General features: G+C 25.1%; 2 protein-coding genes and 1 long non-coding RNA gene across 5 annotated transcripts in view; 2 read left to right on the forward strand and 1 right to left on the reverse strand.

Moving 5' to 3' along the window:
• The window catches only part of LOC112594873 (zwei Ig domain protein zig-8-like), a 234,466-nt gene that overhangs the window by 153,537 nt on the left and 66,514 nt on the right, over window positions 1–14,415 (reverse strand). The window lies entirely within an intron of this gene.
• LOC112594877 overlaps window positions 3,082–14,415 on the forward strand; it is a 31,289-nt gene continuing 19,955 nt past the window's right edge. Inside the window, exon 1 of the long non-coding RNA XR_003114674.1 lies at window positions 3,082–3,156. This is a non-coding gene — a long non-coding RNA (uncharacterized LOC112594877). The remainder of the gene's footprint in view (window positions 3,157–14,415) is intronic.
• On the forward strand, window positions 4,751–7,466 carry LOC112594871. The gene is made up of 2 exons (XM_025339881.1): window positions 4,751–4,788; window positions 5,059–7,466. The coding sequence occupies exon 2, from the start codon at window positions 5,068–5,070 to the stop codon at window positions 7,363–7,365; it is 2,298 nt and encodes a 765-aa protein (XP_025195666.1). The 5' UTR covers window positions 4,751–4,788; window positions 5,059–5,067; the 3' UTR covers window positions 7,366–7,466.

Below are 14,415 nucleotides of genomic sequence, written 5' to 3' on the forward strand. Positions count from 1 at the left end.
AACGTAAAGCTTGTTATTATTTTAAAAATATGCATTATTCTGAAACGATTTTACTACTTCCACTTACAACCCAGCAATATAATTTCCCGATATAATTTGGAGATCTGTATAATAATTATAATATACCCATAATAAAATACTAAATATTAGATGAATTTTAAGCTTATAGATATATAAATACCACATTTTTGAAAAATCGTTGTCATTTATTTTATGTCAATACATAAATAATATCTGCATTCAATATTATTAACAAATATTTAATTAACTCTCACTCTCTCGAAGCTTTAGATATATTTACAATAAAATTAAGTTTAAATTATTTTATCAATTGTTTTCTTTATCAATATAAATAATAAAAGTAAAAAAGATAAAATTGAATTTGTATTATGCTAACCAAAAAAGTAATATGTAATTACATATTAAAATTAGTAAAACAAATTTATTATAAATAGGCTTAATTTATTAATTCTGAGATATGTACATGTAAATATAATTATTTGTGTGTTCATATTATATTTCTGTTTTAATTTTTAAAAGATACAAAAATTAAAGAGATTACACTATTTTAAGTTTTTAATTGATAATTTTTTTTTTTTAATTAAATTTATATTTTTTATTGTTAATATCTGGTAAGTTATTTATTAATTATATTATTTTTTATAACATGATGTTACCCATTTTTATATTTTTTTAAACATTAAAATTTTAACATATTCATTTTTATTACCAATTTAATCTGAGTTATTAGTATTTTTAATATTCTTTATTTCTACAGTTTTATTAATTAAACATTTTTTTATATATTCTATGTACATACTTAATAATATAGTAAGGTAACTTGTCTAATTATTAACTTTTGTGCATAAATAAGTTTTCATATGCATAAATAAAATATTGTTGTTCAATTAAAACCCTTTTTTAATTTTAGAAGTTTGTTTAATACCTAATGTTTCTGTTTTTATTTTAAAAAGTTTTCTTTAATCTTTTATAAACTTTCACTTTATAATGAATGCTTCTATTTGAATAATACTATTATTTAATTTATATATGATGGTAAATTATTAGTTTGTCAGATGTGCACCTTACGTTACATATTTTATTTTTTAGATCACATATTATAAAATTTAATTATACTTTAAATTAAAAAAAAAAAAAAAAAAAATGAAATAGAAACAACCTAAATGACACAAAATAGTTATATGAGTTAATCAAAATAATATTATTTTTTTTTAGTTTTTAATAAAATAATATTTAATACATAAAATGAAAATGACAGTATACATTCTAAAATCTAAGCCAAACAATGTGATAGCTTAAGTTTATTTTAATACATACGATTAACAAATGTATTCATAATATTATAATTATGAATTCAACATAACTAACTCATTTTAAAATGTATAGTCTTTGACGTAATTTATCCCCTAATAACAAACCTTTCACTGTACCTATTCAGTATTAACAAAATTATGATTGGTTAATTTAATGTAATTTATAGACAATATCAAAATTGATCAATTATCGTGTAGGTTATTGATAAGTACACGACCTTTAATATTTTGCCTTTTAAATTGCTTATTGTTAAAAGGTAAAAATTAATTATATTCGTTTTGGAAAAAATAGAATTTTATGTATAGTACAATTTATACTATATTATTCAGTAATTCGGTTTCTTTCATCATATCGGAATTTGTATTGTTTTACAAAAATGAAGAAATTTTTCATGATTAGCATATTAATTATAAGCTTTTGGTTAATATTATTATTCATTATTCAGTTATCCTCAATTATCGAGTCCAAATATCTATTATTTAATTGCTTCATTATATACGTTTTCTATTTTATTTATATTGTATGCAATCGCTAATTAATATCGATGTATACCTAATTAATGTTTTATTAACATTTATATTTTATAATATCAATGGAATATTGAAATCAACTGTTATTATTTAATCCAATAGTAACCTGATTAATAAAACAATCGAAATAGCACTGTATAGTTTCATATTAAATTTTTAATTTTGAACCACATATAATTGGTCAATATTTTGTGACCCAAATACAACTGTAACCGTATATTCAATATATAATTTTATATTAATTTATACTAGTATAATAAAGAAATTAATAAATATTATTTAATATTGAATAATATGAAAACACGTGGTCCACTATAAATATGACCATTGATTAATAGTTTTAAATCGGTTGATAAGTTTAACACGTTAATAGGTTAAAAGTTGATACATTATTGTATGATATACCTCATACATATCCTAATGAATACCAGTAAGCGCCTGTTTATGCTACTATAACAAAATATGTATTTGATATAATTTTGCACGTATTTTTATATACTGTACTCAATTTTTGTATAGGTATACCCTATCAAGATGTATTACAACATCCTATTATTATTTGTCAACATTATTAAAAATATATTATACTACAACAAATGTGACTGTTGGGTACAGATCACCGGTACGAGCGTTTGGCCGCGGGGTGTGCTGCGGTCACTCTTGTAGTGCCTTTTGTATCCGGTAGGCGCGTGTCGTCGCAACCGTTCTCTCCCGCGTGGTTTCGCGTCGTCCCCCGTCTTGTCCTCAAAAAAATGTCTCCGCTCCACGGTCTGGTGCCCCGTCACCGGTTTCTTGTTCGCCATTTTTTAAAGTTTTGGCAATGTTGTTATATATCCGAGTGAACTTGCGCCCCGCGTTCATGTACGTAACGTGTGTTTTGGCCCGTTAGCCTCTCGGCATATCACCGTGCTGTCGTTAGTCAACCGTGTTGACCTTTTACCGTGAACCCCTCGTGTTCACCGACTCATCGCCCTCGGGGACCGGAGTTGTTCCTGCGATTCGAGTCACGGCCGCCCGTGTCAGAGTTAAAGTTTTATTGCGTGTCCGCCGTCCATCTAATCTTTACCGTGCGAAGCCGAGCCCCGCTCGTTCACGCGCCCACGTGTTCCGTCAGCCGTCCTTGTTACGCAGATACGTACGTGGTGTATTCGACGTTTCGTCGAATTCAACGGTAGTGCGAGTGACGTTATCACCGCCGGAGTCTCATCGTCGTGCCAGACCAGCTGCTGCAGAAGCCCAGCGGCATCGTCGTGTTATCATCGACCCATCCGGTTACCAGGTCGTACACACGGTATTATATTGTTATCATTTGTTTTGTTTTGTATACTCGTCACTTCGACATTATTATTATTATTATTATAATTATTCCTTTTATTTCGTCTCCGACGTATTGTAAATATATTATTATTCTTCGATGTATTGATCTTCCGATCGTATTTTGGTCGCGTATTGTTATTATCATCTACTGACCTTAGTTTTAAGTAGTACTTTGTTGGTATACACGATGCAATAAATTTATATATATTTTGTTAATCGTCAAAGATCCATTGTCCTTTGTATTTTGGTTGGGTGCCTTTATTCAACAGCGCCCTGTTGATACACAACACATACAGTCCACTCCTTACCTTCAACAAATCACAACGAAGACAACAAGCGCGTCGGGTTTTGCGTGGAGCTGCCGCTTGCGCACACATGCACGTACCTACACACGTCGCCCGGTCTAGTGTGCAGCCGTATCTCGCACAGTGACTTTTTTTATTTTACGAAAAACTCTTAAAATACTATTTATTTAGTAAACTGTATGTAAGAATTTTTGAATCACACTAAGCGAGAAAACAGTTATTCTAAAGTATAATATACTTTAAATATTTAACCATTTAAAATGTGCATTATTGTATGATAAACCATCGTCATTTGGTCACGATGTACGAGTCAAATTTCATGTCATGCATCGTTGTGCACAAGTATCTAGAATCACGAGTAAGCAATTGAACTCTAGTTGAATTTTCCATCTAATAATTTCGATATAAGAAATAGAAAAATGTTTTCTATGTACATTATACTACTAAAAACAAATAGACAACACATTTTTGATGTATGATTTATTGGTTTGGTGTTACAAATAACGAGTTCAATATAAATACATTTTACGGTTTGTGCGTTTTAACTTTGAGTTAAAATATTAGAGGAAATATACATATAATATATTATTATAAACGAGCATTCTGGTAAATACTTAAAAAAACCAAATAAATAAATTTTGGTGATCTAATATTGTAATAAAAACTTATTGCATCAAATATATTTGTTTATTTATGACAAATAGTCAAATAAGCAATAATAATAAATAACATAATTAAATTGACATGTTTTTCATTAAAACGAATAAATCATGTTGTTTTCGATGAAAAATGTTTTAATATAATAGCTTACCATATTCAAACAAAATATATGCTTACATTTCGATGTTCTTAAGATATATTATACTAAATAAAATTAATTATTAAATTTACGATAATTTGTAATTATAATCAACATTATATCATCAAGTAGGTATTCCTATTTCTTGTAAGACATTAAATAGGCACACCCTTAAGTGTTAATTAGTACAAATATAGGGTGATGTCGCCACCTATGGCCAATACCCCATCTATGGCCAGGTCGTTTTTGTTTACCTTGTAAATAGTATAATCTATTCATTAAAATGGCCAGATATATATGCCATTATTCAGTAACTTGAACAAATTCATTTGATAACACGGATTATAATATATTTTGTTGTTAGCACTGTAAAAATATTTACCAATTTTATATTATCGTATTTATGCCGTGTTGTTATCATAATTGTTAAGGACACTTTTTTTTTCAATATTTTATTGTTAATGTTCAAATTATTTGTTATTATTTGTTCCTGCGTCATTAGGTAAGTTTTATTCAATTAAATTACGTAAAATTATGTAACAAGGTCTAAAATAAATCCATGTCTCTTGTATTCAAGTGACCATTAATGGAACTCAATTTCTATAAAAATCCACCTATGGCCATACTATGGCCATAGCCCGGAACACTACTGTTTCCTTTTATGGCCATACTACGGCTATAGCTGAGAACACCACTGTTACCTTTAATAACCATATCAGTTACTTATATAAATCAATTAAAAAGAAAGTAAGTAACCAATTTGTTTATTTAGGTTATCAAAATGACACCCAAAATAAAAAAAAAGTCCAAGACAACACCCACTACAAAACCTAAACGATTCATGTATTCCCCATCAAAAGTGCAACTAGCATTAAAGGCTGTACATGATGGAATGAGTGAGAACAAAGCTAGTCAGACGTTTAATGTTCCTAGAACCACCTTAAGAAATAAGTTATCTGGAAAATCACCTGAAGAATCAACTGGTCATAGTGGAGTTACATCGGTATTAGGTAAAGAAACAGAACAAATGTTGGTTAAATGGCTCTTATCGTGTAGTCGAATGGGATTTCCAGTAGGTCGTGAGGGTTTGTTAAGTTCTGTTAAAAAACTTGTTGATGAAACAAACTTAGACACACCATTTTCAAATAATCGTCCAGGGAAAAAATGGTTCTACAGTTTTTTATCTAGACATAAAATTTTATCACAGAAACATTCTGAATATGTAAATCGTGCCAGAGGATCAGTAACTGAAAATAAAATTAGGAACTGGTTCAAAGAAGTTTATGAGGTACTGGGTGAAAATGCTTCTATACTAGAAGATCCCAGCAGAGTCTTTAATATGGATGAGACTTGTTTTAACTTGGCCCCAAAGGGTGAATTAATTATTGGAGAGAGAGGTAGAAATGTGTATGATGAACATACAAACTCTGATAAAGAAAATGTGACTACACTTTTTGGTACAAATGCCTTAGGAAAATGGGCACCTCCTCTCACAATATTCAAGTATGAAAGGATTCCAGCAACCCTAGTTAAATCTGCACCATCTGGTTGGGGAATCGGAAAATCTGAGACAGGGTGGATGACCTCAGAAACATTTTTTGAATATATGGCTAATATATTCTTACCATTCATAAACGAATCAAATATTATTCGACCAGTAATTGTATTTATGGATGGTCACAAGTCACACCTAAGTTTATACTTGAGTAAATTTTGTCGTGAAAACGATTTGATATTAGTTGCATTATATCCTAACTCAACACACATATTGCAACCACTTGATGTTGCTGTATTTGGTCCCCTCAAATCAAGATGGAAAAAAATAGTGAAGCAGTGGCGTGTTGACAATGAAAAGGAGGTATCTAAATTTGATGTACCAACGGCTCTATCACAAATTATATATGATAAAGAAATGGCTAGTAATATCAAGTCAGGATTTCGTGCAACTGGCATATATCCTTACAACGCAGATAATGTGGATTATTCTAAAATTATTATAAGAACTGTACCGGAGCATGACACTTTAATTAATGCCGACAATATTAAGTGTCACCTACAGTTTGTAGAATCCAAAATTAAAAAAATTGATGTTAACCTATTAGATGAATTTAAGAGAACTAAAAGAGGACACTATGAATGGGATGGGAATGAAAACGCAACAATGTTGTTTACATTGTGGTCACAAATCATGGATGATGTAAACAACCCAGAGAATGAGATTACCGCAGATATAACAACACCAACAACATCAAATCTAAATCCAGAAATGTGGTTGAATATTCCCTCAAGTAGTCATGCAGAAGACACAGAATATTCAACAGGAGAAAACCCAATCATCCCTGGAGAGAATACGACTCCAGAGTCTATAGTTATAGTTCCAACCAAACGAACTTTAACTACTGTTTTTAATGATATTATAAAGTGGCCAGTACAACCCTTATCTAAAACAACCAGAAAAAAAGAATATACACCTAGTGTAATAACGTCAGACAAGTGGGTTGAATTTCATGAAATTAAATTGAATGAAAAAGAAGAAAAAGAAAGAAGAAAAGAAGAAAAAAAATTAGCAGCATTTGAAAAAAAAAAAGAGTTAGAGAGAAAGAAAATAGAAAGGGCACAAATTAAAGCTAATAAAAATATCAAACAGAAAATCGTTACTGATACTGAAAGCTCTGAATCAGAAAAAAGTTGGAATTCAAAAATGGATGTTAGTTTCGAAGAACCTTTAGCTCAGCCTTTAAGTTTAGATCAGATTCTACCAGTTTCAAGTGATCAACCAGATTTAAATACTGGTGATTATATTTTAATAGAATTTGAATCAATAGGAAAAAGGAAACTGAAATACAAATATGTTGCCACAGTAGTTAGTATAGTTAGCAAAAGTGAATATGAAGTCCAATGTTTTGAAGCAAACAATGAGGAAAACACTGAGTTTGTACCTATTGAAAATGATGTATCAATAGTTGACTTAACCAACATATTGTACAAATTACCATCTCCAGAACTTCGTCTTCAAAATAGACACCTTATTTCAGTGTTTCCAGGTGTAGTTGATGTTTTTGAAAAAAGTAGATATTAAGACTGAATATGTATTCCTACAGCCTAACCAAAAGTCAACAAATGTGATTTACTTATTACCTATTTAATTATTACCAGAAAGTTATTTACTTTAATTTTTATTACAATGCTTCATTATGTTTTACTTATTTTTATTATAACCTAACTAGGTTTTTGTTATGTTATATCCTAGGCAGGGATCTATTTTTATATAATAAAACTGTTATAATATATTTTCCTACATTCTAACCTATTATCAAAAATCAACAAATGTGATTTAATTATTACCAGAAAGTTATCTACCTAGGTACTTTAATTTTTATTACAATGTTTCATTAAGTTTTACCTACTTATTTTTTATTATAACCTAGCTAGTGTTATATATCCTAAGCAGGGATCAGTTTTTATAAAATAAGTCTGTTATTATTATTTTTTTTTACATTTTTATATGAACTGTATTTTGTTAAATAGGTTGTTTTTGTTATTATTATATTTTAAATCATAATAAACTGTTTGTGTTTCACTCATAGTTTTCTGTATTTAATATTTTGCTAATATATATTATTAGTTACTACATTTGGTACTTATATCATTTTTTTTTTAAATAAATAAATTTAAAAAAATATTATGGCCATAAGTGGGGAAAATCACTGACCATAGTCGGAGTTGATCTGGCCATAATAGGGGAAAATGAGAAATTAAAAATTGAATTGAAAATTCTTCCTAACTATAACTTACAGAGACTTGAAACTTTAACCAAGTATAAGTCATGTTATAAAGTATACTTGGTTTGAATTTCAGGATTTTTCCATGATTATAACTATAATTAGTATAATATATTCACAAAAAAAATGCTTAACGTGGCCATAGGTGGCGACTCCACCCTACGAGTTATTATTTTAAATACAAAACATTGTAGTCTTAAATCTTAATACAATAATTTGCTTCAAAAATGAAATAAATTAAAATAATTCAGATGTCTGTATTATCGGATATGTTATGTCAGTTATACTCAATATATTTTTTATACAATTTTGCTAAGTAAATAAAAAATATAGTTTGAAAAGTATACCTGAGAGATATATTCAATTTTAATCAATAATATAAACTGTGTTCACATTTTTAGTTAGTATTTACATTTATTTATTTATTTACGGAGAAAAGTCACTTAATTTATGAAAATTGTGTATTCATATAACAGGTGTAGCTACAATATGTATACAGTATAAGAATAACATTATTTTACGAGTTTATTCATAATTTATTTTTATAATTTTGAATTTTTATTCATGCAATTCACTTAGGAGTTACATAAATTTTTAACACAACGAAAGTGCATTTATTTAATAATTTTAAATACCACAAACATTTGGAAATTAAAAAAATATTCTTAAATTAATGATCAATTGCTATTGTATCTGACTATTAATTAATATTTATGTTTTAACTACATATACTCGTAAAATTAATTTCATGATATTAAAATATAACTAATAAAATGACTTAATTCATAGTAAAGAGGTACATGTTAGTAATATTTAAAAAAACATATTATGTTCTATTTAAAAAAAAAAAGATTTTTTTTTTTAAATTCCATATCAAAAAAGAAAAAGAAAAAATCAAAAAATGTTGATATATTTTGTAAAATTAGTTTTAACTAATAACTGCCGACAAATTCCATCCTTACAACTTATACTTTTTGTATTTACTTTAATTTATTAAGTTTTCACTATTAGTAGCGATTATTATAGCTCAAATAGTGCAGTGTAACTAATATATTATTTATAAACATTTAAATATAATATATAAGCAATGAAAATGAAAATTATATTGAATTGGCTATTTGCTATATTTTATCTGTATAATTGAAAAAACGTATTGCTAGTGTAATATTTTTTGATTTAATATAATTCATTAATTGACCATATTCAAATATGAAATATACTTTTATCTTTCAACTTATAAAAATTATTTTCAAAAGTTGATTCCGAAATATTATTTTAACTTTCTAATAATATTTATTGTATACAAAGTTCTTTATATATTACTAGTACAAGGAGAATATCAATCTGTGTATTTTTAGTACGCGAAGACAAGTTTAACATGTATATGGTTGAAAAACTTGTATATCTGTATTATCTTTTAAAATTTGAAAATGACAATGAATAATAGCATGCAAAACTAAAATTCTAAGTAAAGCTGATTTACTGATCAATAAATCACGATATGTTAAACAACTTAAAAAAAAATGAAGAAGAAAAAATGCTGACTTTCAGATATTTGATATTTATAGAAATTTTTAAAAAAGTGTGTCATACTTTTTTTTATGTAATATCACAGCTGATACTGGAACTATGATATTCGATATTATTATTTTTACATATCCAATATATAATAGCACAACAAAGGATTGGTTAATAGAGATTTAATATTAGTTCAAATAGCTTTTGTGTTTAACATACAATTAAATAAATTATATATACATATAGTATATGACTAATAACGAATCGAGTAATATAAATATTATTATATAATTATAATTTTTAAAATATAAAGTTATATTCTATTTTTAATTTTTTTTTTCTTTCATGGCGCTATAGAGGGTGAAATATTTATTAATCATAAATGCGAAACTATTTAGAGCAGTAAATGTATATAGTATACACGGACATTGTTTTGGAGACTTTTTTTTTTTTTAATTTTATAACACTGAAAATTTTTTTCAATTCTTCGAATATTATTGGTTTATAAAATAATAGATACATTAATGTGATTTTTAATTAATACGATATAAATTATAAATCTTTTTTATTTTTTCAAATGAAATATAATATTATCAGTGTACTATTGAATGGATATCATTAAGTATTAATATATTTTAATGAATACATTTTTAATTTAATTCAACATAATTTCATTGAAAATTTAAAATGCACAAATTAAAAATTAAAATAATTAGGATTTGAATTTGTATAACTGTTGTGTCCTCATCATAATTTTAGGCTTTTAATCGATGTGAATGTTGGAACAGTATTGACTGAATCCGTTACTTATAGTTATAACTAAATACGTGTTTATATTCATTCGCTGAACGATTTATTCTCTTTTTTCTTTATTTTTTTATTCACTGTTTGTCATTTATTCTATTTGACTTATTAGTGGAAGTGCTATATATATATATTTATTTATTTTTTATACAATTCTATTTGAACCCAGTTAACCGAATAACTTACTATACCCAATACCATGTTTTCCCAACAGCTCATGGTAAATCGAATAAAGTGTATAAGAAGGATTTATGTTCATAACCATTTTACAACATCTTAAGACCTCTTATACTATATGCGAAAAAATAGTTTGGGTCATTTGATATTTTGTGGTTTATGAACCTTGGGATATTTTACGAGAATCTCATTGATATTTTCGAAGGGATTTAAATCTAAAAATTTTTCTATATTTATCTCATAAGAAAAGAGATAATAGTCAATGAAACTTTACCTTCAACTGATGTAATTTAAAAATACATGGGTATATTACATAAAAATATATTTCAAATAATATCTTTTACAAACTTGTTTTACTCAGTCAATTAACATTAATAATGTATTCAAGTAATTCGCTTTAAGTAATTTTTTAATGATTTTTTAAAGAATTTTATAATTATTTAAGTAACTAAAATACGTTGAAAATAAAGAAAAAAAAAGAAAAAAAATACTAAGAAATTTTAAATTTGGCCTTTGAAATCATCAGCACCACGCTAGTTCAATTGCATGCACAATTATTTTAATTTTTTCATTAAAAATTAAAAATTTTAAAATAATTCATTGATCAACAGTTATTTTTTTTTTTTAATAATTTCAATAAAATTTGTTTAGTTAAATTCCTAATCAATTATTTACAATTCACAATTATTTAATAATCACATACAATTTCAGGAAAACACTTCTACAGTAACTGAGAATCTAAAAAATTATAAAACAGTCATACCCAGATTAAAATATTTATGGAAATTTAGTTTATATAATTATACTTTTATCTTCATAAATTTAAAACAACAATAATAATAAACCAGCCATAATTAAACAAAATTTCACTATACAGATAATAATAAATATTGTAACTGTAAATTTACATTAATTGTTTTAAATTATTCTCTTATAGTCATTATTATTAACTATATTTTTTTATTTTTACAAAAATTTGATCAAACATATGCCAATGCTGGAAAAATAAACAGCATGAACTATGTATACATTCGTACTAATTTTAATCATTTTAAATCACAAATGTTTCTAAAAGAGCAGTTTACTGGTGATGCTACAGAAGCTGTACATTTATTCACATGCTTTTTAATTAAAACAACTAACATTTTTGAAAATTATTTAATTAATATTAACAAGATATCCTAAGACATACATATAGTATATTGTATTTTCAACTTAAAACATTTCATATGATGTCATACAATGTACTTACCTATTTAAATATAATAACGTCTAAACAAACAAGTTATTTTTTTACTTTTTTTTTTTTTGTATATTATTATTATATTAATCAATCGTTTTAAATTTATTTTTATTCAAAATATAAATGGTATATATATTTCTTAGTTTTTAATATAATTTTTAAATCAAAAATCATCATAATTACGGCTAATTTAAATAATGTTGTAAACCTATTATGTATACCTTAGTGAACATTTATACGTAATACAATAAATTTATAATATTGAGTTTTAATTTTACATGATATAATTAATTTAAAAAAAAAAATATATATATATAAATAATATTATATAATATAATATTATTTATAATAATATAAATTATATAATAATTATGGGTTACAGAATAAATATTTTATATCAAATAATAAAATGCATATTATAATTTATTTTTTTTTCTATCCAATATTAAACTAGTAGATACATGTTAATGTATTATAATATATTAAAATATTTATACTTTAAAAAAAAAAAAAAAAAAAAAGGGAAAGCAACAAACCGCTCTGTTTTATAGTAGGTGTCGAGTACATACTTCATCATTGAGTAAATCACTGTAATGTATGGGTTAAATTTGAATTCAATGATAAATCATTGCATACAAAAACAATTCTAATCGAGGACGATCTATCTACAGCCTATATTACTATGTATATTCTATGCAATATTTATATTGCTATTAAAGTAATTTATTTCACTATTCGTATAATACGGTAGGTTGAATTATGTTTTGCTAAAAATATTACATTTCAATCAATGATTATACTATAAGATTACGAGAATATATATTATCATTATTCATTATATTTTACATCAAATATTTTTATTATTAAGCTTTGAGTGGATATAGATTTACCAAATAAATAATATAATTAGATCCTTGGTATAAATGTTTTGGTAATACCATTTTATAAATAAATGTAATATTAATTAATATTTTTAATAATATAAGTGCGTATTTCAAAACTCTATAAATATTATTTTTGATTTATAATAAAAAAAATAAAATCGTTATTATTCGTTTAAATATCTACAAATATCTTCTGACTTAAAATGTTTAAAAAAAAATTAAATATAAAAAATAAATCTATGTTTATATATTTTTAATTAGTTGGTTCTACTTATGAGGAATTTTATATTGAATTTTCAAGCTTAAGCTACAAAAATTGAAAATGTTGTATATTTTGTCAAAATTTTAACTTTAAATCACTATAACAAAAATGGTTGACCATGTATCTTTAGTATATTTTTTTTTTAATTTATAATAAAACTTGAATAGCATTATAAAAGCTTATGCTTTAATAAAAATTGTTTTATCAATGCTTATAGGAAAACAACTAAAAAAAAAAAAGAAATATATAATAATAATAATAATTATAAATACCCATAAATAGCTCAAAGTATTAAAAAATAAAATAAATATGTGTGGATATAAAATGATAATATAAAAATTTTGTAAGTTTGAATTAGGTATCCACATAATACATTTATAACTTAAATAAACAACTATATTAATACATATATATCAATATTTTATTAATTTTTTTTATTCAGTATCAATCTGAAATAATATTACATGCATAATTAATGTGTTTCTAAACTTCTAGTAGATTATTATTAAAAATGTATTTCTAATTTTGCTTGATAAAACTATGGTTACATTCAAATAAATTTTGTTTTATTACATGTTATTACAATCATTCTACAATATTGATTATCTACATTTTTGTTTTTTATAAACATGTATTTAAAATTGCTTTAATATTATTAGTCAAAAACTATATTTTTTTTTAAATTATACATTTGAATATTTGTATATTTTAATGTAATAGTTAAATATTATTTTCTGAAAATGTACATTTAAAATATAATATATATTAGTTTTAATTCAAACTTTAACATTTACTATTTATTTATTTTTTATTTACAATAAATAACAAATAAATAAAACCGATTTTTTAAACTATTATAAATTTTATGTTGTGATATGTATAAAATATCAACATTATGTGATATGCAGTTGTATAAATGTTATTTAAAAATTCTAATTTAACTGTGCCTATATTCGAATGATGAATTATTATTATCTACTTGTGTCATAATTTATAATAATTAAAAAATTATTTTCATATGATAACAATATGAAACATTTGTAAATGGATCTCAAATAGTAATTAGCAGAAACGTCTTTACACAAAAATAAATTTTGGCAGAAACGAAAATCGTACCCTTTTTGTTTTTGGCAGAAAAGGGCTATGGCGGAAACGGAAAACTCCCAAAATACCAATTAAATCCAATTTTATTCTTAAAATCACCTCTACCATTTTAAAACTATAGATTCAATCATTTTTTTTTTTTTGTTCTTTAAAGTGTCGTCAAACAATTAAAAAAGAAACAACACTCGTTGCAGTGTCATACACCAAATACATTTATCTCGTCCGTCAAATTTTCGTAAGAGGTATTTTATTTGATTGCTATCGATTAGCGAAAAATCATAGAATACGTAGACTACCTATATGATTTATATGGCTAAAAACTCATAATGTGGGATATTAAATTGTATTTGGAATT

This window comes from Melanaphis sacchari, unplaced genomic scaffold (genome assembly GCF_002803265.2).
Source record: "Melanaphis sacchari strain LSU unplaced genomic scaffold, SCAv2.0 Contig244_pilon_pilon, whole genome shotgun sequence".
NCBI classification, from domain to species: Eukaryota; Metazoa; Arthropoda; class Insecta; order Hemiptera; family Aphididae; genus Melanaphis; species Melanaphis sacchari.